Here is a 25,980-nt window from a genome sequence, read left to right as displayed (position 1 = left end):
ATTTTGGAGAACATCTCCTGCAATTTGAAATCCTATAATTAACACCAAACTATTCAAAAATATCTTAAATATCACACTTCACTACTACCAATCAGCCTGTGAAAAGGCAAACCAATTCCTGGGGCTTTAGATAAATTTTGTCTGGGGCAAGGAAATAGAGAGAAGTGGGAAATTCACAATCCTTGCCTTATTTTTAATTTTGGCATGCCTTGTCTTTCTGCTGCAGCTGGGTAGTATAGACACAGTGTGAAATAAAGGCCACATGGGGCACCATTTGAATAGTACAGGAATGATGAACTAGATAAATACTAGGAGTGTATATTCAAACCACATGGATGCATGCATTAAAAGATGATTCAGTACAAATAAACAGTGCTAGGAATCTTGTAATAAAACAAAGAATCCAAGATTATTTTTTGATTTTCTAAAGCAGGACTTTCTGTACTATTTCTCAGGGAAATATGCACATTTCCAAGGTTTATTATCCTGATTAAATTCCAACAAAACATTTAAGCACTTGCTTGCTTTTGAACACTTATTTAGTCCCCACCACTATCCCATTTTCCAGAATAAACTGCAAAAAAACTCATAAAATTGATGCTGCTCATTTCTGTGAAATTTAAGACTAGGTCACATCTGCTCTGAAAAATGTAGAAGCTCAAAAATAAAACATTGCAAACAAATGTCACATGAGGCAATGTTGAGCATGAATGTCTGTTATAGTGCAGATTCATGTGCGCTATAAATTAAAACAATAACTACATGTTTTGTAAAAGCCTTAAATATTGCTCTAGTATCAAAGATATTGATGTGAATTCTAGACGACCAAATTTTGTACCAGTGTTTTCCAAGCTAGTGCAAGGCCATACAGCTTACAGTATTTCAAAACACAGGAATAGCCAACGAAATCCATGGAGGGTCAGAATTTCCACACTGACAGTTCTCATTCCCACAAGATTCTCCAGTTTCAGATTGAACATTTGGTGGCCAAGATTAAGCCCAAGAGCATTAAGGGGCAGAGAAAAAGCAGTCCTATGCAATTCGTATTTTAAGGGTGGCAAGAGATATGACCTCTGTGATCGAGTCTCTGGGCTGTTCAGTGTCATATGAAACATATGTGAAACCAGCTGTTCTGGGTTTTGTTACAGATGCATTTAATGACTGAGGTGAAAGACACATAAAAGGTTCAGCATTTAACTGTGCTAATGAATCATGCTTTAACTCAGGTAGCCAGTTAATCTAACAATCACAGGACCAAAGTCAAGGGATTAAATTTGTGCAGTTCTTTGGGCTTTAGGGGAGTGTTCCAGCTCTGGGTTTTGGCTTGCTCAATACAATAAAATACATAGAGAAAAACCACCACAGACCACATAAGATTGCACAAGAAAGACGATGAATTGAAGGCAGACTTACTTCCTTCTTCACCTCTATGGATTTACTTTTTGTGTGAACCCTTGAGCTTTCTTCCATCCTCCTTGATCTTTCTTACCTGATCCTTTTTCCTTCTTCCCCACTGTCCCCAGCATGGGTTTAAAGCTGCATTTAAATTACTCCAACAGCTTAGAATAAGATGTAGAGAAAACAAGTGGGTTTTTACATGGGAATAGAATAGAATAGAATAGAATAGAATAGAATAGAATAGAATAGAATAGAATAGAATAGAATAGAATAGAATAGAATAGAATAGAATAGAATAGTTTGGTACAAAGGGATCTACAATGAATATCTAGTCCAACTACATGAACACTTCAAGGTTTACTAAAAGTTAAAGCACACTATGTGTGGAATGCTATCACACAGTTTAATTTAGCTTCCTGATCACCCTAAGGTCCCTTAATAGCCAGTGAGGAAGGGAGCATTGTGCCAAAGGAGAGGTCACAGATTTCACAGAATATTCTGAGTTGGCAGGGACCCACAAGGATCTTCGAGTCCAACTCTTAAGTGAATGGCCCATATGGGGATCAAATGGGTATCGAACCCGCAACCTTGGTGTTTTTAGCACCATGCTCTAACCAACTGAGGCAGAGAGCAGGGGTTTGAAAGCCCCCCTTGGGTGGGGAAAATATTTCCCTTTGTTGATTATCTGAGGAATCTGGCTCCTGCATCAGTTAGATTACCAAACCTGTCGAAACATCTGTTCCGTTTTAGGTATAAAGTATGTCAGTTTTAAAGCATTCAAGCTGATATAAATTTAACTCAGATATACTTAATATGGCAAGTCTGCCTAGGTTTAAACTAGAAACAGACATCTGTCATCCTAAACTAGTCTTTCATCAGTAAAAATTTCCTCCTAAGATTTGCCCTCACTAGGGACTTGTCTTTACTGACTTCTCTGCATGAGTTTTGTTCCACACAGGTTGACAATCCACACAGAGAGCTCCCACAGCAGTGAGATGGTACATCACAGTAGAGCATAGTCACTGCACCTTCTTGGAGGGACCCAAGCTGGGTCCAGCACAGTCCTGGGTCCTTCACATGGGAGAAATTTAATCAGTGTGAAACTAGTAAATCAAGAAGGCAGGCTTGGTGGTCTGCCACCCTTCCCTGCACCAGGATTATACAGGTGCTCAGAAATGAGGCCCAAGCATGCAGGTTAGAGCTGAATGGAAATCAGAGACAAAAAGCCTTTACCAACAGGTAACTCAGAAGGAAAGCCAATTCCCTACTGAGCTTTGGTGGTTAGAGCAGGTTTCCTGATGAAGAAAGTGACCGTAGTGACCACAAGTCCCTGACCTAGTCACCTGCGTGTATATCCTTTCTTGTGTCTGCTCCAACAGCTTTAAATCTGACTGCTAGCTTCAGGCAGGGAGCTGTTAGTGCCTCTGCATCCCCCACAGATAAAGGAGGGAAGAGGAGCAGGAGGAGCAAATGCAGGAGGAGCTTCAGTCCAAGGTGGCTGTGAGTCAGTGGCTGAGAGTCCCTCAGGGAGACACCCTGGGGGGAGCTGCCGTTCCCAAAACTGCCCCTCATTTTGTGGGTCCTGTGCTTGCCCTCCCCTAGTACATGGTCTGCAGATGTGCTTTGCAAGGTCTGGACCTCACAGCCCTGGGCACTGGTGGGTTACTCCCACAGCCAGCTGGCCTCCTGTTTTGTGGGTAATGTGCTCACTTCACAAGTTAAAAGGAAAGACTGCTGGGAATGAAGTAATGAGCATGCAAATTTTTTCCAGTTTTTCAATCACAGATATTCACCTGATGGCTGAGGCTAGTAGATAGTCACAGAGGGCATAATACCTCAATATGAGAAGTCTTCCCATGGGTATTTAATTCCATTCTTTAACAGGTTTTTATCAATAGCGAAGTACTCCCCATCCTACAAGCACCAACTCATGGGAGCTATGCTTCAGTGGGACTGCAACAGCTATGTGGAAAAGCAGGGTTTGCAGTAAGCTCTAAATCCCTCCTCCAAGACCCTGTTGTGCACTTATATGTTGACCACAAGTATGTTAAAAATATATTTTAAGTTTTATATCTACATGGATGGGTAAATGTGGTATTTCTTTATGCCAGCTCTGAAACTCAGAAGACATTTCTCCAGCTGCAGACACTGACTTGCCTTGGGTGTGTTGTGGCCACAGCAATCTGTGTGCAAAAAAGACTGAGTGTTTGGGGCATCCCTGCAGCTCTGAGATGTCATCTGAAAGAGAAACTTGTGATGGTCTACAAGAGAAGAGCTCTGAGACTTTGCCCTTGGCTTTGAAAAGCCACATAAAACTGGCAGCTGCTCTAGGACATAAAGTAATAGAACATCCTCAGTCACAGGTTGTCAGAGACATAAATATCTTTGGACTTTATACATCTAAGTGATTTTTAGGATGATTCATGTCATGAAATTGCTCCTCAGTCCCACTTGTAGGTGCTTTTGTTGATTTGCATCTGCATGTTCAGCATGAACTGCTGTGAAGCCAGTGGAGCTGAAGTGATTTGCTCCAGCAGATTACCCCAAGGTTCAGTGACCAACTGCCTAAATGTTTTTGCAGTTATACAGAAACTCATTTAAAGGACTGACAGAGTAATAAGAGCTCTTTTGTGCAAGGTACCACTGCCATACATCCAGTCCAAATGCATGCATTTGACATCCCTCTCTCATTAAAAGTGTTCCCCATTCCACAGAAAAAATCCCTGTGATATGCATGGATCCCCTTGAGCTTAACTTCCAAAATATGTGTAAAGAGGTACTGCTCAAGTCCTATTTGGCTCATTTGCTTTTAATTTCCTAGAACAAATTCAGAGTGGGAAAACAGATGCTCAGTTTGATCCGGACTCAGTTTGCATTACTTACTTGTCACCCTAAGTCTTGTTGGAGCCACTCTGATTTCTGTTCAATAAAGAGGAGTGTCTCTAGACCACACTGCATCCCTGCAGTGTGTGTGCAACTATCTCTCTTTCAGCTACTTATTAGTGAGATCACCCCATGAGACCTCCTCACTGAGGGCATATACGGGAAAATAGAGAGGAAAGTTGTCCCTAGTTAGTCTTTCATGCTAAATGGTGCAAAAGGAGATGATCAAGGCAGAAAAGCAGATCTTTGGTAACAGGTGCTATTTGACACCTGAATCTGAATTTTGTTCGTCAGGTCCATGAGAAAAGCAGCAGGGCTTTGGGCACCCACTCTGTTTCAGAGAGGCTGGATCTGCCTTACAGTTAACTGAGAGAACTATCTTGCACATGCTCCACCCAAATGCAGGAATCCCACACTTACAGCCTTTACTTTGAAAAATAAGTCTGATGCTTCAGGAGTTTGGCTTTCTTGGTTCCTGCATCTCAACATGTTGTATCGCACAACAGTGATGAGTGAAGGAGTTGACACCTCTTTATGAGAAAGGACCTCTACTTTTTGTGCCTCACGTGGTTTGAACAGAATATTTGACAAATGAGATGCTCTGAAACTACTTCAGTTAACTCTGTGTCATTTAGTAAGTGGTCATGCATGGTCATGGCCCTGACTAAATTTTTTAAGTGTGTCCTTTGTATTAAATTAATTTCCAGGATCACATTGAACTTTCAGTTTGGGTGACAAATTGCTGATCTACCTCCTCCACACTACACTCATCTCATTAGCCTGCAGTCACTGATCCCTGTGAAAGGCATAGCAGTATTTCTGTGAGGCTCAGATTTCTCCTGTCCCCCCCGTCCACATACAGCAGGTTCCAATGCTTCTCCTCACAAACATGTGCTGAAAACAATGAAGAGCCTCTCTCTCACTCCTCACCCTTCACATGGCAGCCAGGGAGTGATGAGGGAGCTGGCGGAAGAGCTCGCCAAGCCGCTCCCCATCATCTACCAATAGTCCTGGCTCACTGGGGAGGTCCCAAATTATTGGAAGTTGGTGAATGTCACACCGATCCACAAAAAGGACTGGAAGGATGACCTGGGAAACTACAGGCCTGTCAGCCTGACCTCAGTGCCTGGCAAGGTTATGGAGCAGATCATCCTAAGTACGATCCCACAGCACCTACAGGATGGACAAGGGATCAGACCCAGCCAGCACAGGTTTAGGAAGAGCAGGTCCTGTCTGACCAACCTGATCTCCTTTTATGATCAGGTGACTCACCTGGTGGATGAGGGGAAGGCTGTGGATGTGTCTATCTGGACTTCAGCAAAGCCTTTGACACCATCTCCCATAGCATACTCCTGAAAAAGCTGGCAGCCCACGGCTTGGACAGGGGCACTCTGTGCTGGGTTAGGAACTGGCTGGAGGGCCGGACCCAGAGAGTGGTGGTGGACGGTGCCGCATCACTACTGGTGTCCCCCAGGGATCAGTGTTGGGCCCAGTTCTGTTTAATATCTTTATTGATGGTTTAGATGAGGGGATTGAGTCCACCATCAGCAAACTTGCAGATGACACTAAGCTGGTGGGTAGCGTTGATCTGCTGGAAGGCAGGAGGGCTCTGCAGAGGGACCTGGACAGGCTGGAGAGTTGGGCTGATTCCAGCGGGATGAGGTTCAACAAGGCCAAGTGCCAAGTCCTGCACTTTGGCCACAACAACTCCATGTAGTGCTACAGGCTGGGCACAGAGTGGCTGGAGAGCAGCCAGGCAGAAAGGGACCTTGGAGTTTGGATGACAGGAAGCTGAACATGAGCCAGCAGTGTGCCCAGGTGGCCAAGAAGGCCAATGGCATCCTGGCCTGGATCAGGAACAGTGTGGCAAACAGGACCAGGGAAGTGATTCTTCCCCTGTACTCAGTGCTGGTGTACTCACCTCGAGTACTGTGTCCAGTTCTGGGCCCCTCAGTTCAGGAAGGATATCAAGGTGCTGGAGCAGGTCCAGAGAAGAGCAACAAGGCTGGTGAAGGGACTGGAGCACAAGTCCTATGAGGAGAGGCTGAGGGAGCTGGGGTTGTTTAGCCTGGAGAAGAGGAGGCTCAGGGGAAACCTCATCACTCTCTATGACTACCTGAAAGGAGGTTGTAGCCAGGGGGATGTTGGTCTCTTCTCCCAGGCAACTATCAGCAAGACAAGAGAGCATGGTCTTAAGCTGTGCCAGAGGAGATTTAGGGTAGATATTAGTCTGGTCTAGTAACCATGGTGGTAGTGGATCAAGGGTTGGACTTGATGATCTCAGAGGTCCCTTCCAACCCAGCTGATTCTATGATTTTGTGATTCTATGATTCTTTAGGGCTCTGCAGGCATCTTTCCCTGGTGAGAATGGTTGATCCTCATTTGACCTTTCTGATACACAGATAAAGGTAACTCAAGACAAACATGGGTGTCAAGTAAGTCCCCTCAGCCAATGACTGCCTTGAAATGCCTCACCCCAGGAGAAATGGCATGTGCTGTTCTGTGACATGATGCAACACTGATTTGTTGCATCTACAAAACATCTTCATACTTGTGTGAAATTGAGTGTGAACAAGCAGTTGAATCGCAGTTCATCAAACATAAATAATCTGAAACAAAGCAGCAGAAATACTCCTTTTATCTTGTGTATGATATAAATACAGAGCACCCTCGAATCAAAAAATTGACTAAGCAGATGATTGCTAGTCTGTGAATTCTTTTGTAATGCAAAAATTACTTTTATCTCTCACTGTCTATTTTTGAGTGCCCATCACTGTGCTGCCTGTGTGCTTTGATAAAAGGCAATAAATATATTTAGCATATGCTCAGTTCATTAAAAAAAAAAATCAGTCTACTTACTGTAATTTGGAGACAAAAGAGAAATCATGGAAAAATACAACATCTGTAAATGTCTGCTATGTATGGACTATAACTATCTCTTTGGCCAGAATCAAAAGATAAAATAAAAGGGTAAAAAAAAAACCAACAAAGTAATTAAAAAGAAGATGATAGAGTTCAGGTTGTGTGATCTGCCCTGTGAAGAGTGTATCATTTCCTATTGGTGTTACATAGATTCTTCTTTATCCCCACAGAATGTAATACAGCATGGACTCAAAATATAGTGGGTGAATCCGTTCCAGAAATGGCCTTGTGGGATGGAGGGAAAAGAGGAAGATCTTCTCTGCTCTCTGTCCAAAAGATGCTGATTTGATCTACAAAGAGGCACATCCCCAACACTGCCTTTACCTTAGCCAGGCATACTTGCAGACATTGGATGGAGTATGAGATTTTTGCACTGAAAATATAGCGGTGCAGGGATTACAGTGCTTCTGTGCTCAGGTGCCCTGGGCACCGCCTGGCCACAGCAGCCAGCAAGTGCAGCCTCGCTGCCTCCTTCCTGTTGCTGAGTAGACAATGATGAACAGTCTGGTCCAGACCACAGCCCAGATTTAGAGATGAATAACATAAACATGTTAAAATTGTTTGCTTTATATAAGCAGAGGAGCTCATTTTTTTTCTTTACACTAAGATAGATTCACTGAGGATAAGAAAGATAGGCTCTGAAAATACATTCAGAGATTTGGGCTCCAGGCAGCAGATGTTGTTGGCTGTATATGACACGCAAATTATAACCGTGCATCTCAACCCAGATTATTTAACCACAATAGAGCCTTTGCAGATTCCAACAATCTCTTGGTACTTAATCACTTGCATTTTCTATATGTTGTAAATTTTAACTGAATAGTGTACTTTCAAAGGCATGGAAATGCTTTGAAAGTACTTATCTGCAATTTGAAATACCTGTATGTCTCCTAGACCTGGCCTTCACTTGATAGGCAAATGCATCTGTCAGATAAAATTGCCTCACTGTGGCTTTATCATACACAATTTCTACATGCTGGAGCTGAGATGGTGTCTGTTCCTTCCCATTTTCTGTTTGAAAGCGTTTGAGCTTTCAAGTCAAGAAAGAGGTCAAAAAACAAGCACTGGCCTCAAAGATTTCTCAGATCAGCCTGGCAAACACATATCAGTTTTTGTAACCCTCAAGAAAGTAGACATCATTCTCATTAATTGTACATTAGCCCAACTCAAATGACTAGGAACCCATTTACAGCCAGGTCAACAGGAAAGCAGATTTCAACAGGAGGCCAAGACTGAATGTGTGACCCTGCTCTAAGGGTCGCTAAATGTGTGTTTGAAACACCCAAGTAAAATTCAAGTAACATTTTCTTTTCAGGGTTTCTCCCCTGGTTTTAAACCTATGTCATCAAAAGCAGAGTAGCGCTAAGATGATCTTCAAGGAAAGGAATAATGCTGCAATAACACAGTCAAGCTTGCTGCTCCAGCAATGAATGCTTATTTCACGCTGCTCTCCCAGTGAGTAATGTTTTAAATAAACAAATACTGCAGGGAAGTTGCTGTTAGTACAATTGTAAGGTTGTATCCTTGTGGCAAGCTTTTTATCATGATAGTACAACAGGAGTACAGTTTGTTTGCAAGACAAGTTTGAGCCAAGGTGCAAAAGCACATAAACTCTGTTAATAAATAATGGACTGTGTGCATGTGGGTTTTGCAGTATGGCTTAAAAAATCAACCCCTTCAAAGAACAATAATATGCAAGTGCTATCGAAACAAAACAAAAGAAAATGGAGAGATTTAATTTCTAGTCCCTTGGAATGACAAACATTCTGTTCTTCTCTGAAGAGAATGGGAACTGTGCAAGTGTGATGGCAGGTGCAGAGGTACCTTAGCTGTATAGTGACATGCCTTTGTGTCCTTCCACTTATGTTGTTCAGCACAGGTAGAGGCAATAATATTAGAATTTGCTCATGATTTATGATACCTTGGATGTCTTTCCTATATCTGAAGACTATTACATAGTCAAGGGGACAGATTCTCAGCAGGACTCAGGCATGTTGGTATTTCATGGATTTGATGATGTCATACCATACAGAGGTCTAGAGCCTATAATTATCTTGGGTTTATGAGTTAGCATCAGAAAATACCTACATATTAATCTTCCCAACGTAAGGACACAATAGACACAATGAGGAAGGATAGCCAGGGGCCCCATAATTTTGCTGTACGAAGCCCACAGCAGTTATTAACTTGACTGAAGAGGGAATAATTAATTTCACAGAATGGAAGGTAGATTAGGTCATTGGCCTTAATGGACAGGACCTCTTTCTAAAAAATACACCCCAGGCCCACCAGGGCGGTCCGTGACAATACCAGAGCATATTGGCAGAAAACACTGCTTTGCTCAACTTACTGTGTAATGCCAAGCTGGGCATGTCATCCCAGCACTTAATAATGTAAGTAAATCATTACAAAGAGTTAGAAGAATGAAACACTTACTTGGTCCAAGACCTATGGAAAATGCAGCAACATAAACAAGCAGGCTGGCCAGTGAGAGCCATTTCAGGACAACAGGAACCTCCCCACTTTCCATGTGAGACCCTGCTGTGCTTTTGCCTCCTGGCAATGCAGTCCTGTTCAGTTCTCCTGTCCTGGCAACATCTGGGCTTTTCTCTGCATCAAATGATGATCTTTCTGTTGAAGTCAAGCTAGCAAAGAGGTCCTTAAGACTCCCATTGGTGATAGTGAAGTTTCCTGGTCTCTGGAGAAAGAAATCCTCTGGAGATTGTCTTCTACAGACACTGGTGAAATTCACGTGTATGTTACGGTTCACTAAGCCCATAGTGACCAACGATACTGCCATAACAGAAGAGCCAATACACAGAAAAGTTTTACTTCCAATTTGATCCACAAAAACTGTGGCTGGGACTGTACTAACGACTTTTACTACTCCAACTCCAGTAGAAGCCAAGCTGGCAGCTTCATTGCTCTGGAACCCAACTGACTTCAAAACAGTCGATGCATAAAATAAAATGTTGGGTTGCCCAGTTGTTTGCACAAAAAAGACTAGAGTGAGTCCTACCAGCATTCGGGCTCTCATGTTGTTTTTTGAACGAAATAGGTCCAAGAGACTATACTGATGTTCATCTTTCAGGGAAGACCTGATCACAGTAAGTTCTTTAGTAGCATCTGACGTTTCCCGTAGCCTCTCCAGTACTTTTCTTGCAGCTTCATCGTTATTTTTCATGACAAGAAACCGAGGACTTGGAGGAAGGAAATACATGGCAATAGCTTGCAAAGCACCTAATGGAATCACAAGGCCGAACATGTACTTCCAGCCATGAGATATGCTGGCAAATGCATAATTTGAAATATAGGCAAAGAGAATGCCTATCACAATCATGAGTTCATTTAATGATACAAGGAGGCCTCTTCTGTGCTGTGGGGCAATCTCAGCAATATAGACACACGTCGCAATTGATGATAATGATATGGAAATACCTATGGCAATCCGTCCCACAATAAGTATCTCATATGATTCATAGGGCAGTAAAATCAGACTCCCCAACACAAGTAAAGAAGATGCAATAATAATAGCAAGTCTCCTTCCAAATCTGTCTATTAGAAATCCACCAGTAAGGGATGCAAATAGGGCCCCAAAAAGCAGGGAACTTACAATGATTTCCTGCTCTTTGCAAGAGAGTGCTAATATGCTGCTTATCTGAAGAAGAGCTCCAGAGATAAGGCCCAACTCATAACCCATCAGAAGTCCACTTATGGCAGCAATAGCAGAAGATAGAAAGGTAAATGTTCCACAACCTGAAATAAGAGAATAAAACACAAAAACTTGAAAGAGTGACTTCTGTAACATTATGACAATTAATAATAACTTTATTTGATATACCGGTTTAAAAAATCTATTTGTAACTTCTAGGCAAAGCACTTAAGTTCCATACATATCCAGCAGCAGTGGTGACACAAAAAACTACTTCGGGGGAAAAATAAGTAATTATATAAAATCCTCTTTAATTTTAATGCTTTTGGGTACCTTATCTTCCTGATCTGAAGTCAATAAAGTTTTGATCAGGTCCTAAATAATCAAACCTTCTGCTTCAGAATATCATTGTAAAAAGCAACATTTATATTACAGCCTTTTGGTAAGAAAGCAATTTTTGCCTTGAGATATTTTCAGTGTTTTTCCTGTACTGAATTGAAGAAGTCTCATCCACCCAACTACTGTACCATGGGCAAGCAAAGCAGTAATTTCCCATCCAAACCGCTTCAACCTTGACTTGAATAAGTAACAAGTATTCCCTCACCACTTATTAATTCCTTTGCTTCACCTGAGGATGCTATGAAGGCTGCTGGTACAAGTGTTTTTATTTTGCCAATGGAGACTTATTCAATGAGCACCAGTTTGATCCAGAAATATGGGATAATCTAGGGAAACCAATCTATGAGATACAAACTCATGAACTTTCTGAGCTTTGCTCATCTCTAATCTCGAATTCTTCGGAATATCAGGATCAAATATTTTGCATAGTTTATGACAGCTATAATGTCAGGAATAAGAAACAGATGGTGAAAACGTAAACCAAATGGAGATTATATGCCTTTGAATGTCCACTTTAAAACAAACTCATTTTATACAACTGTGATTCATTGTTTATTGTTACAAGATAGACTTGACTGATCATATTCTACTAACTGTGAAGCCTTTTGCACCCTAAACCTTGAGGAATATATCAGTTTGTTATTATTGGCCTTGTTCTTTCTCCCAGCATGATTTTCCTCTCATCATGATGTTGGCTGCCAAGCAACTAGGAAAAGAGTAAATTGACTTCTGACTTCTGCTTAGTTAGAGAAGTAGGATGTGTCTGAGGAGAGGTAGCTTTTGCAGCATAACAGAGTCCGTATTTTAGTTAATTATCCTGGAACAAGTACTTTCCAGCCAAGCCGGAAAGTGGTATATGGTCTAATTGAAAATGATACATACAGTTTGTTTATTTTTAGCTTATTTTTCTAAGGCATTAGGGCTCTTTGATCATGTGCACTGCCTGGAGTTCCTTGCCAGTAACTTTTGAGCACATTGGCAAGGATCAGTCCCGTTTGACAAGAGGATATTACATTTCGAAAGCAAATCATGAAAAGAGAGGAGGAGAGTAGCCCTAGCAGTACATCTGCACTACTAAAATAAACACTGCCAGAGCCCAGGCCCAGACCCTGGCATGTGGCCACATACCCTACTAAATTTCTGGCATGATCCCTGGCCTGGTTATGCCCCAAGCCACCTCATGCTCCCCTAGCTTTTCCCAGAAGCAGTGTGAGCCCAGCATCCCACCCTGCAGCTGCTCCACAGGCAGATGGGTTATTTTGGAGAGTAGCACAGTATAACTGTGTGACTATAAGTGCTGCCTCCAGGATCAGAGCAGATGTGTAAGCCCATTAAGTCTATTAAAATTAGTATCACATATTAGTTCTCCTAACTTTGAGCCAAGCAGAAGCCAAACAGCAGCCGCCATGAGATACTGAGCACACCCAATGCACCTCAGCTCACTCTGTCACTGAACTGGTGTGGCTCGAAAACCAGAGATAGATAAGAGATAGGAGAGAAGCACGTGGTTTTGTCATGATGGGCCATAAGGACATGGGGGAAATGGGAGTATTGTGAAAAGTCTTTCAGAAGGTGAGGGTGGAGGGCAGATGGAGGTGGGACATCTTGAAGAAAATACAAGAAACAAATTTGCAAAATGCTCCAGTGATGGAACAATCTTTTTTTATATCGGTGTTGTCCATATCTGTATCATGTCTAAAGCTTTTTCTTCATTTATATCTGCAGTATCTGAGATCAGTTCGCTTATTTTAGATAGAGGTTAGTGCATGGGTTAGAGTAAGGTCCTGCTGTCCTTACTTCACACATTGAACAGTAATTCAGCAGAAGTACTTCTAACTCCAGCTAAGCTGCTTTGTGCTACACGTGCTCCATCCTCCAGTGCACGCGTGCAATATTTGTTTTATCATTGCAAAACTAATTTCTCCTTCCCCTTTATAGTCTTGACTTGCTTGCTGGCTGTATATTATTAGATGTAGAAAATATACCCGTCCAATGAACCCTGTTTGGAAATCAGGGCTGATAACAATACAGTGTTATGCTGAAGGAATGATCTTGGGTATCAGAAGTGAAACAGCTAATTTGATCACAGATCTGCCCGAACTACTGTTCAGTGATGGTGTTTGTGCTTTCTTGGATATCTTTGTATTTTATGTCAATGAGCCACATAGATTTAACATAAGATTTTTTTGCCTCAATTTGCATATTATGAAGGGAAAAGAGACCATTGTGGTCATCCAGTCTGACACTCATGAACAGCATAACATAATCCTTCAGACACACTTAAAAGACACTTTATTTGAACTAGGCGACTTAAAATATTCAGCTTTGATTTAAAAATTGCTACTGATTGAAAACCAATGACTTTATGTCATAAATTGTCTCATTAATTGCTTTCACTGTAAATTATTTCTAGACTTAATTTCTGCAACTTCAACTTCCAGCTATCAGATCCCATTCTCCATTTCCTTGCACTTATCTGTGGTTGCTAAGTACAAAGTTATAGCCTGTCATTGAGTCATCCCACAGACATCTCCTTTATTAGCTACTTAGCCTGTGAGGCTTTATAAGTTTACCAATCCCTTAAGTATTCAAAACCTTGTTCTCTGAACTTTATCCAGATCATCAGCTTCTTCAGTAAATTCTGATTTGGAACCAGTGCTCCTGCAGTGGTTGCACAGTGCCAGATAGGAATTTGACATAATTATCCCACTCCTGGTGGACATTTCCCTGCTTGTCTAAGCCATGTAAAGGAGCTCATCTTCTGGCTATCCTACAGGAAAACCAACTTCTTTACTGACTGGGTTCTTTCCAAAGCACTGCCTTTCCTTTAAATAGGGCCTGCCTTTTTGCATCCTAGTGAGGAATGCAAATCACTTTACATTTGTCTGTATTAAAATACATAGAATGGGTTAAACTTACCTAACTGTGAGAGATCTGCAGCATCCCTAGATTTCTTTTTAAACTAGCTGCAAAAAATAGGCACTTCTAGATGTCTGAATTAAGCCGGATGCCTATTCTCTCTATTGTCTATAAAAGGCAACTGTGCAGCTTGCTCAGATGCAGATGTCTAAAGTTAGCAGAGAGGAACCCCAGACAGCACATTCACTCACAGTCAGCAGGCCAAACCATCCAGATTGCATTCAACCAGTGAAATATCCCATTTATTAATCACCCATCACCTGTATCACCCACAAATAATCTGTTATTATCTTCTTCCAAGCAATTGAGAAAAAATGTTTAGTAACAGAGGGACAAAAACTGAGTTTAAGGCTCTCCAGCAGAAACACAGCAGCATGGACAGTGCTCCCTATTGATACTTTGAAGTCTGTGTTCTGCATAGCTTTTAATTCTTTAAATGTGCGAGCGTCATGTTTGTATGGTTGCAGTTTCTGCATGACAGCGCCAAGTCAAATATCTCAAGAGAGATATTTGAACCATCAGCATGGTTCTTTGCAATTCAGACTGTGCTCTCCTCAGCCTGTGGTCTTCAGATCACAGCAACCAAGATGATTATTTGTTTTTAATCTGAGAGGCTGTACAAGCTGGATGTGGAGCTTGGACACCTGGGAATTTGACAGGGAAGCATTCAAGCCCATATATTTCTTGCTTCTCCAAGTAGAGCAACTTGATCAATGTCTTAATGTTTCGTTAGTTTGTTTTAACTTGGTCAGCTGGTATCATTCTTCATGTATCCAATGACACTCGCCCACAGTTGTATAGAAATGGTGGAGGGCTGTAAGTAGAGCACCTCTGAGTGAAAAGCAGATCGTGATGTGATGCAGAGGGAAACGTTGTCATTCTTCATTGGCAACAGCAAACTCAGCAGTTAAGTCAGTATCTCTTGTCCCTCACAGCCACTATTCTACTGAGAAACGTCCTTGTATCATTATGAGGTTTTGTTTTAACTGATGTACCCAACACTTGCCTGCTCTTAACTGCCTGCTGAGTTAAACCCTGAATCTCTGCTCAGTTTTCCTCCATGGCCTTCCTCTAGGCAAAATTGCCTCTGACTTCAGCATATGTTTTCCTTTAACTTTTCCAGATAAAGCATGTTGCAGTAGTTGTATTCACAATCCTTTTAAGTGTCACTTCTAATGATGTTGCTGGCAGTTCTCAGGCATTCCTTTTTTTAAAAAAAAAAAGCTTCTTAAAATATATATATATTTCTCTTATTTTTATGAGATGCCTGCAAAATACATGGTAGTGGGCAGCCCGGGGGAATAAAATATTTTAATGATGGCTTCCAGAGAATTTTCTCTTTCTGTCTGCCACAAACTCCATGGCTAACGAGTGTGTGGCTGGTATGTGACAAGTGATTCGAAACTCTATTCTCTAGTTTCCCCATGTAAACAAAGTGGTTTCTCACAACTGTTATTCAAGTCAAAAGCAGCACTACTTGGCAACCAAAACCTATCTTTAAGAACATTCACTGGAAATGTTTATGCTTGGTTCCTGAAAAGGAGACCAAGTGCAGTTGTAGTATAGGGTAGTGTAGTGCTGATGAGGCTGGATGGGGCCAAGCAGTAAGGGTGTGCCCCTTTACTTATTTTCAGTAAGATATTTGGGAAAATAAAGTCCTTCCAAAGGTACAATATTTGATCTGTGCATGTATTTTATGGGCATTATGGATAAATGATCAGTGCCAGGGAAGATCCGCAATCAAGCTGAGCTGGGAAACACCACTCTTCACTCACCTCGTGTGAGGGAGAGGTATGGGAAAGGTGCCTGGGAGCCCTTTCCAGCTCAGTTTTGCAGTAGTACACTCCAAGTTAGGCCAGACACTGATATTTCTGTGATGTAGTTTTTCTTTCTTTTCTCCCAAGAGATCATGCAGTGTGCATAAAGAAAACTACTGAGCTGGAGAGGAGGGGAGATTACTTTATGTAACCTGTGCAAATATATCTATTTTGATAGGAGGGGACTCAACAATCTCTTCCACCATTATACTTTCTTCTGTTTACTTTGATTTAATCTAAGGTGAAAAATGCCTCAGTTTGGTAGGGAAGGACAGTTTTCTGGAAGGTCAAATATGTATTCTTTAAATCCGTGGAAATTCTTTGATCTATTTAGACATTTGGAAGGTGAAATCAAGCTCTGGTTAATACCATTAACCAGAGGTTAATGTCAACCACTGGTTAATAAGCTCAGATTAGAAAACCACAATGAGTTGAGTGCATTGCATAGATATGAATCCACAGTATGGAATCTCCTTTTTTCCATAGAACAAGGTATCTACTTTTATCCGTGGTAGATCTTAAAACATCTTACAACTGTATCTGAAATTTTTAAGCTATCTTTAACAACATATTTCTTTTCCATCTGAGTACTGTCTGACATACAAAAACTTTGTCTTTCCAGGGAAATAGTACTTAAAATTTCCCACATTGTCTTTAAAGAAGATTTTGCTAAAGTTTATAGCAGGTGGATCACATTTTTTGTTTTTAGGATAAATATTTATGGCATGTATTGGGCATTGCTGCATAATTAAATTGTGGGTTTGCTTCTCATAAGGTGATTATCCTATTTTCATATTATCATGATCTCTGTTGCACTGTCACAGCCACTTTCTCTGTCTCATTCACTTGTCTGGTATAAAGAGATACATTACTCTCTTTCTCTAGTCCAAGGCCTGAGCTTTCTTTAGATCCGGTAGCTGCTCAATAGGTGCATTTCTCCTATTAGCTAGGACACATCTGATCTAAGTGGCCATCTAGAAATCTGTCACAGGATCTAAAACATTTGGCCAACAAGACCCTATGGGATGAAAAAAATGGTGGCTTTGAGACAAAGCTATGTTGCAAACAGAGCTGGAAAATCTCAGAAAATATTAACTTTACCCAAAAATAGTAAGGGTCATGTGGGATCACAACCATTTGACAACCCAAGTGTGAAAGGCAAACCCAAGACAAATATTTTGTAAATTGAACTAAAAAAGATGGCAGAAGAAAACTAATGTATCACACATTTTCACACATCTAAATTCCTCTGATGGTGGAAAGCATTGTATACATTGTACAGCATAAGCGTGATAAATGTACTTTGTGAATAATATTCAATTTCATGAACAGAAGCCCCTGGCAGTGATGGAAAGACAGGGGATGCACATGCTGGACAGACCCACCTTGACCATGTCCTCTCTTACTGCTCTGCCATGTATTTTTATTATGTCAACAGACAGCCTGATCCTTCATTAAATGGCATTTGGGCTTTGATTTGTTAGTTTCCTGTGAGAATTGACAAGTTCTTTTAATTCCTAGCTAGGTGATTATAAATTCCTCAGGTTACTGATTTAATTTTTCAGGGTAATGTCAAGTGACTAATTTGCACATACTCTTCTAACCTTAGCCCTTGTGCTGCAGAAACTTTGCTGTTCACTGTAACTGCTATGCTTCCCTTTCATAAGGCTATCCTACAACCATCTGCATTGCTCCTCTCAGTCCCTAAGGTAATGATAAATATTTCTGCACACCTCCTGGCTTTCTGTTCTTGATTAACCTCTGCTTCCAGGTATCAGGAGATGTTGCTTGCTGATCATTATTACACTTCAACAAAGCATTTGTGCCTATGGTATCTGAACATTCATGGGCTAGTTAGTTCATTCAGTACTAAGTGAACAAAACCTGCTTGGGACAGTAATTTCTGGCTTATGACCATGTTGTGCTGTTTGGGTACAGCTGTCTTGTGGGTGAGAAATATCATAATTCTGGGGCATTTTCCCCTTGATCTTATCATCAGTGAAAGAATCTAAAGATGCAAACCCATGCTGTAGCTTAGAAAAGGGGGCTGGATAGGACAGCAAAGATGAACAGCTATAAAATTCAGCTTCTGGACTAAAAGATTTTCTGCAGAAGAAATGCTACAGTTGATGTTTGAAGCCATCAGCACAGAAACCCTGTTTCTTCCTGAGATGCTAAGGAAGTAAAACCAGGAGGTAGACCCTGTCCCTCTCCCTTCTACTGTCTCCCTTCATGAGCAGGTGCAGTGTTTACCTGGCCCCCCTCCACTCACTTTGGTGAAAAGGGCTGAATTGCTCCCAAGTATGCAAAGACCGCTGTTATCTGAGATGGCAACGGGTTCTCCTATTTTTCAGGTGACTGATCTTCATAAAGGAAAAGGATTTACACAACAAACAGCACATGCACAAGCAAGAGGACCGAGGCCTTTTAGGGAAAGTACCACATAAACCTTCATTCAAAATTCAAGCTGGCAGTCCCATTCCTTACTCATATGTTCCCCTCTTGCACTTTCAGAAACTGAGACAGCATATCCTGAGAGTCCCTTGGCTTCATGGGGCCGTTCTCCCCCAGTCCCAAGCACTAGCCAGGTGAGCAGCTGCTGCTGGCCAACAGCTGGCATTCAGCTTACCTGTTGCAGCTGGGAGCTGGCGGCAGCTGCTGCCCTGCCTCCTCTCCTCATCCTCCCCTGCTCTCATTGTCTGGCTCTGTTGGCTGAGGTCCTCCGTGCTCTGCCCAGTTACCATCGCCACACCCTCTGCACCTTGGGCAGGAGCACTTCACAGGGCAGCGATCCTTCCCCGGCCGGCCAGGAAAGTGCAGGTTGTTTTCCTCATGGCAACAAGTTGCTGAAGCTGGCTGAAACCAAATGCAAACCACAAAGTGGTTTGTGAACAACTTTGTTGCTATTTCAGAAGGCTTTGCCCTTTGCAGTGACACAGGCTGTTGCTATTCTGGGGAGCCTATTGCAGGCGAGGGGAGGGCCCTCTCTCGGAAGTGGTGGTTTTGCCTTTTAACAAATATTTGGAGACATCAGACTTTCAGGCACAGCTCAGTGTACATTCCTTACCCACTCACTTATAAGATCTCTCTCTCTCTCTGCCTTTTCCTCCTCTCTCTGCTGTTCATACGCACAGGTTTTTAGCAGAGAAAGCACACTGAAGGGGAGGGTTTGAAGTATTTGCTGTGTCAGCTAAAGTTAGGGCACCAAGCGCACACGCACAGCATCGCTTCATTCTTGTAAGTTATGAGCAAGTTATGGTGAGAAATAGCGGAGAGAAAGAAACCATGGCAGTCCTTTACAGTCTGTGACAGTAGGAATCAGGACTTTTCATGGCAAAGACCTACATGATAAGCAAATGAAAGGCAAGCCACCCTCTCTTCCATGGCAATTATTTGTGGGAAAACTGATACCATCTCAGCTATATTCAGTCAAAGGCTTGATTTTGACAGCTGCTGGGAGTCACTCCATCCCTATTGGTTCTGTAGATGCAGTGGCCAGAGGCAGGATGGCAGCAGCAGGAAAAGCTTACAGAGGGTGCAAGTGAGCTGCATACAGGGGCTGCCTGCCCTGCTCTGTCCTAGTCCTGGTGGGAGAGCCTCCAAATCCTCTCAGCAGACCCACTGGTCTCATGAAGCAAGTTGTCCAAGCTATCCCCAGTGGGAATCGCTGTTGTATAATTTGGCAGTGCTGCAGGCTTCTTGTTTGTGCTGTCTTTCATTACTTGCTGTTTTGTCTTGGTTGTTTTCATTTTAAATACACTAATGCCTGCAGATAGTGTGGGAGGGAAGGGTAGAGGTGGAAAGTTGGTAGCTTTTGCAGTATTTCCAGAAAGGAGAATTCCTAAAAACTTCTTCCTTAAGTAGAACAGGCATAATACACCCTTTATCGATGTTTGCTTAATAAGAAAATTTTGACAAAAGACATTGTAACTGCTCCATCTGACAGCTGCCTCACTGTCAGCTTCAGAAACTGGAGTGCCAGGGTTGCCACGGGGGCACTGCTTCCAGTGGGAAGTTTGGTTTGGGGCAGTGCTTTTGACATGTAGTTGAATGAGTCAGTCTAGCTCTGTTCTCATGTATAACATATTTTCCATGTAAGATGTCCTCCTGTCAGGCAGTGTGGGATGCTATCAAGGCTGTTAACAATTTCTTGCCACATCCGGGGATGTGTTGTTTCTTCACGGCATAAGTGCAAAAAGTAATGTTAACTTTTAACAAATTATTTGTATGTTTTTGGAAGAAAATGAGAGGTTGTTTAGGCTGGGAAGGAAATGAAATATTTTCATAGATCAAACTCAGCTGTGATAAGATTCTTCTGCTATAATGTGGCGTGTAACTGACCTCCTCTAACAGCCCACACCTCATATAACCCACAGCTCTGCTCAGTGGGAGCTCTGTGGAAACTCAGTTAACTCCATAGGTACATGCTTGTTCCCACTTCCCAAATGCCTTTATGTGTTATGGTCCTGGAGATGTCAGAAAACTGCAGAGGTGCCTGTGGCACCTTGACAGCGACAAAAGTTGTGCTTCCAGACGTGTGGCCCTGGAGGATGCTTTGAGGTTCACTCCTCCTGCTGAATCACTCATCAGCCACAGGGTATTACGATTTTGATGGAAGAGATGTAATGCAATTGCAGCCCTTTCTGGTCGAAAACTCCCTAAACTAAATGCCATCTTCCAACTAAATATGCTGATTGTATATATCTACTGGCACATATGTACTTTAGGAGTATTTAAAAGCTTGTCAGGAACTGCGCTTTCCCCTGAACAAGAAGCATACTACCCCCAGGAGTAACTAATAAAAAGAAAAGGCTGCATTACATTGAGTTCACAAATCTTACAATGAACAGATTTTATGAAATTATGTTAAGCGAATACAAAGGTGAATTTCACTATTTTTTTTAATAGAAAAAAAAAAGGTGTTTTAGACAAACAGTGGAATTTCTTTTAACTGTTTACCCCTGGAGTTCAGTGCTACCTATATTCCCCTCAGAAGCCAGAGCCTAGACTGATTTTTAAATGTTTACCTACTTGTTTACTCAGAAATCCAGCCAAATAATCCATTTTTCCTTTCTAGTTCTGCCTTTATTTCATGGTAGCAATGCCAGCTGCAACACAGCAATGGTTTAACTTTGCCCCTGTGGTAACTTCAAGAGGTATGTACCTAGCTTGCACAGAGAGTAAAGCAGCCAGTACACAGTACAAACCATAATGACCATGCAGAAAATGAAGGAAGACATCATTATTCTGGGGACTTGTGTTTGGGCTGTCCAGAGGGCAGTGCACCCTTGCTGTGCTGAGCTGCAGGTGCTGCAGAGGTACCAGGGAGGTTCCTGGGCTTCAACCTGCTCCCTCAGTTACACCTAAGCCAAAAACATAGTATTGGTGTAATATGATCTCAGGGAAAAATGTTCCCAGTAAGTGGAAATGTGAAATATCCTGAGATCTGTTGCTTTCATGGTGTAGTTATGAGGGATGTGCTGTGGTGTCATCAGTAGCCAGCTGATAGTGAAAAGCCACAGCTTGGCTGGTGCAAGAATCTGTTATCAAAACTGTGGCAAAAATCTGAGGAGCTGGTGTTATTGGTGTTAACTGGAGCTAAATGGGAACCCAGAAAAGGAAGGAACTGGAAAAAAGCTGGTTCCATCCAATGAAAGCAAACAGAGGGAGAGAAAGCAAACAGCCTGTGCTGGTTCTTCAGTCCAGCCAATTGTAGAGGGATCTCATGAAATGCAGTGACTGTGAAACCCTTGCTGGCAGCCACAGGGTCCTGATTCCACAGCCCTGCACCCCCTCCACTTCCCACCAGAAAGAAATAGTCAAGCAAGCAAGAAAAACTCCAGTAGGACAGACATGACCAGGATAAGAAGGAAGAAAAGGAAGTGTGCTTCAATGCTTTTCAGTTCTATATTCTTTTCCTGTTACTGCCTTGCTTGTGCACAGTGCTCAAACAATCGCTTGGCTGGGGCTGTGTGCCAAGAACAAGGTGTCCATCTGATCAGGGGCAAGGGGATTGCTGGAGCATTGGCAGGCTAGGAGAGGACTGCACCTGTTCTGCCCCTCTCATGGCTACCCAGAAAGAAAGTCCTACTGGAACCAAGAAGCAGGGAGAAATATTCCAGAAGGCAACAAATCCCAAATGCTGGGATGGGCAATGACTTAATAATGGTCTGAAGGGTAGAAGCCCTGGCTCCTCAGCTATGCCACAGGAGGACACATGTTTCAGGAGAAATAAGACTAGAAAAGATTTAAAAACCCAAAGCAGGAGAGGGTCAGGAGACAAGTAAGGAGTATGAATCTCACTGTCATGAGATTCCTCTGTCAGTGTTATCCACATGTGGTTGGCAAGAAATCATCTTTTCTGGTATTTTCTCAATTCCTTGCTTTCAAAACTGACCAAACACTTTATTATTAGGAACATGATTAGGCTAGAAAAAAGAGAAGATATTCGTATTAAATCGCTGGATAATCTGGAAAACCCGTGAGGGTGATGCAGGGATTTCTTCTGAAATATCTGGTCGTGATTTGTATTTGTTTGTGTTTACAGTGATCTAATAACTCAAATTTGGGACTGTGGAGAGATGGGGTAGTTGGAGTTAAGCCAGTAGAAATTAATTAAGAATTGAAGGGTTTTCTGAATCAGTTTTCTTAGGCAATTTTTATCAGAGATGGAGTAAAGAAGGTCGTCTTATTTTTCTGTACCTTTGATGAGTCTCAAAAAGAAGATAGTGGAAGTCTCCCATTTAATTTATTCTAAAATGTAGAAACAAAGCTTTTCAGCAAAACTGCGGAGAGGATTTTCTTGACATATCAGCTTAAGTTACATTGCCTTCATCTTTGATTGTTGAGCTTTTCTCTCAGAACTAATAGTTCACCATTTGCAGAAGAGGTTCATAAGATAGTTGGCATGCAATAACAGGAGAAAGGCTGGGAGGATGAAAGAAGGAAAGTGACATGGAGAGGAGAGAAAAAAAAAAGAAATTGAAAAACCCCAAAACAAAATATCTTTTATTAAAGATACCATTTATTAAAAAAAGTACCAAACTAAAAAAACATACATAACCTTTACCATTAGTGTTGACCCACTGATACACATGAAGGGGAAAATGTGCCAAAATTCCAGTCATAGGGCATTGAGAACCGAATGAAAAAGACAGAGTTATCTCAAGAAAGTAAAATGATCCATCCTTGGGGAACTATGAATATAAAGATAATTGTTATTACTGTTGTGCAGCAAATGAATTGCAATTCAGCTTTGCAAAGATGCTTTTTATAAATGTAAGATAAATTTCATATTTAAACTATGCCATTTGTGTCATTTTGCAACTGAATAAACAATAAATACATCAATAAGTGGATAATACTTAGTAAGTAAATAAATAATAAAGTGTGATAACATACAGAAAATTCATGACAGAACTGAGAACACAAGTTTTTTTCATTCTGAGTCATGTGATTTCTTACTAAGTAATTCTCTTCTGTTATGTTCTTACTCATTGAGAGCCACTGATTTATACCAATATATTTTTATCTGGCTTTAAAAAAAATCAGATCATAAATACAGTCCAGAGCTCACCACATTTCACAAATCCCTCCAGGGTCCCTCCCAATTCACTGCACAAATATTTGTTCTTTGGTCTTCTGTTAGCATCTTCTTTAAAAGTACTCTTAAGAAGTACAATGTGGCCTGGGTCAGCAACTAAGAATTATGTTTTGGCAGAAGCTTGAAATCAAAATGAAGGTAAGAATTGGAAGTTGGAAAATACAATACAAATAGAATTGAGCAGAGAAAACAAAATAAAAAATAATTTTTACTTCAGGTTTCCACTTTCATGACAGTGTAACCTTTCCAACAAATAAAAGGAAAGGCCTTTTATCTTCTAGGTAACCTGAAGAGCCACTTGTAATAGTCGCTGAATGTCGCTGAACATGGCTGTTCACTGATCGCTGTTCACTGATCACACACTGATCTTTCCTATTTGCTTCAGATATTTCAAATGTACCTTTTTATTAAACAGATTGTAGAAACAGCAGTTCCCTACATTTAAAAGAAAGTCATTCATCTGAAATAAAATTGGGTGGCACTGCACAGTCCCGGGGCAAGGACTGGGCCTGGAGCAGCTAGTTAGTAATGTCACCCACTGCTTGAAATAAGGTGGCTTTTAGGAATTTCCAAATAATGTGCCAAAAATGGAAGCCCTTAAGATCATTGTGCAGTGGAAATGGGGTTTTGCTCTTGTATCAGGGGTTAATTATGCTGATACTTTTGGTCTGTGTTTGGCCCCACCATCTGTGAAAGTTTTGCTCTTTCCCTGCCAAGTTATGGGAAGACAAGCACTGATAAATGGGAAAGTTGTCCTTGAAGAGAGCTTCTTGTATAAACTCTTTTAATTGGTGTTCTGTGATTGGCTAATTGTCCTCCAAGGTTGCTTGAAGGAGAGATTGAGGAGGACAAAGATGAAGGACGCCCCTAGACTCATTTCAAAAAGACCCCCCTGAGTGCAGTACGGAGGCGCAGGGAAAGCCACGCGTGCGCAGAGGAGATGCACTCACATAACCAAGGGGGTGGGACTGAGGGCCTCTGGCTGGGAGGTGCTGGCCACACCTGGGAGGTTGTGGTCACTCAATTAATTGTATAAAAAGCAGATAGCTCTTTCTTGGAGGAGAGCTAGCTTCACAACAAGGACAATGTTGCCTTTTGGCAGGGACTCCTGCCAGTTTGTGAACTTACTGACTCTCCAAGGATGCAGCTTCTGCTATGGGTAACTATGGGCATTCTAGGTCGGTAAGATAACTTTATGGGCAACAGCTGGGTAACTGGGGAGGTCGTGCTGGGGGCTTATTTCTCTCCTCCTTCCTCCCTTTTGGCTTTGTTTGTTTTGTTGGCCACCTCTTGGTAATAAATATTGTTTTTTGTTAAGCTTTTAACAGTGTCATGGGTTAAGATTCAGTATGTTCAAACCCCTCCCTAATACAGCTCTTTACTCTTGTGATGAGTTGTTAAAAATTGTGTTGTATAATTGAAATTCCCTTTGCCTGTTCCAGTTACCGGAAAAGTATGTACATTGCTAAGAAATATCTGAGCTGCTGAAATGTTTTTTTTTGTTGTTGTTGCTGGGAAACATTTTCTCCCACATGGAATATGTCAGTCACACAGGAAATGCAGTAATTTTAATGGTTTTAATTATTTCCACTGAGAAAGTGTTTTGTTTTCTCCTGAAAATCTTGTTGTTGCAAAAATAAACAACAAAATGTCATCAACACTGTGCTTCAACTTCTTGCTGATTTTTGACCACAGCTGGCAAACTGAAAGCAGTTTTACATGCATTCATTAAAACCAAATGTCTGGGTAAAGCTCTCCAAAGTCCATCAACGTTTTCAAATTGTTGCAGGCAAGCAGGAAATGAAACCAGCCTCCGAAGCGCAGGTCATTTTGTGTTCACCCAGTGGGCACAAAGAAATGAGCAGTGGACAATCCTGCAATGCTATAAAAGGTTTAGGTCATCTGTTCCCCAGAACAACTGTCACCTGGGCCCATTAACAGGTAGCAAAGATGGGCTTTAATGGACAGTGTACTCACTGTCTGGGGAAAATTTACTTTGAGACCACCATTCCCCTTCAGAGCTGGAGATACTGAAAGCTGAGTAGGTGGAGTGACAGATCTGTTAGAACCCAGGACAACACAAGAGAGGCTGTTTGGAAGAGATGGAGGATTTCTGCCCCAGAATCCTTTTCTGCCTCTGCACACACCAAAATCTCATCATTTGAAATACAGGTAGAGGTAATATTATGCTGGCAGCACTTCAACAGGGACGTGACAGTTTCCTTTCTCCACTGTGATGGCCTGGAGGGGCAGGTAGGCACTTGACTGGCAGAGAGAGGTCAGGAAGGAAATGGCTTATTTTCTTCCCACTTAAATGATGTTTTCTCCTGATTGCTATGAGGAGGGAGTGCCCTTTGGGCACCAGCTCTCTGGCCTCTCACACCAGC

At 41.8% G+C, this 25,980-nt stretch overlaps 1 protein-coding gene across 2 annotated transcripts in view; it reads right to left on the bottom strand.

Moving 5' to 3' along the window:
• The window catches only part of SLC2A12 (solute carrier family 2 member 12), a 44,494-nt gene extending 25,563 nt beyond the window's left edge, over positions 1-18,931 (bottom strand). For both annotated transcript variants that reach the window (XR_007905311.1, XM_051792587.1), the window contains exons 1-2: positions 18,620-18,931; positions 9,640-10,959 (exon numbers count right to left, since the gene is read on the bottom strand). Coding sequence is in view for 1 of the 2 variants with exons in the window: in XM_051792587.1 (XP_051648547.1) it covers positions 9,640-10,959; positions 18,620-18,734 (1,435 nt within the window). In the remaining variant the exon portion in view is untranslated. The remainder of the gene's footprint in view (positions 1-9,639; positions 10,960-18,619) is intronic.
• Positions 18,932-25,980: the final 7,049 nt, after the last annotated feature.

The sequence above is a fragment of the Manacus candei genome, unplaced genomic scaffold (genome assembly GCF_025592945.1).
Source record: "Manacus candei isolate 608988 ecotype Guabito, Panama unplaced genomic scaffold, ASM2559294v1 h1tg000034l, whole genome shotgun sequence".
Classification (NCBI taxonomy): Eukaryota; Metazoa; Chordata; class Aves; order Passeriformes; family Pipridae; genus Manacus; species Manacus candei.
This window is presented reverse-complemented; position numbering and strand designations above follow the sequence as displayed.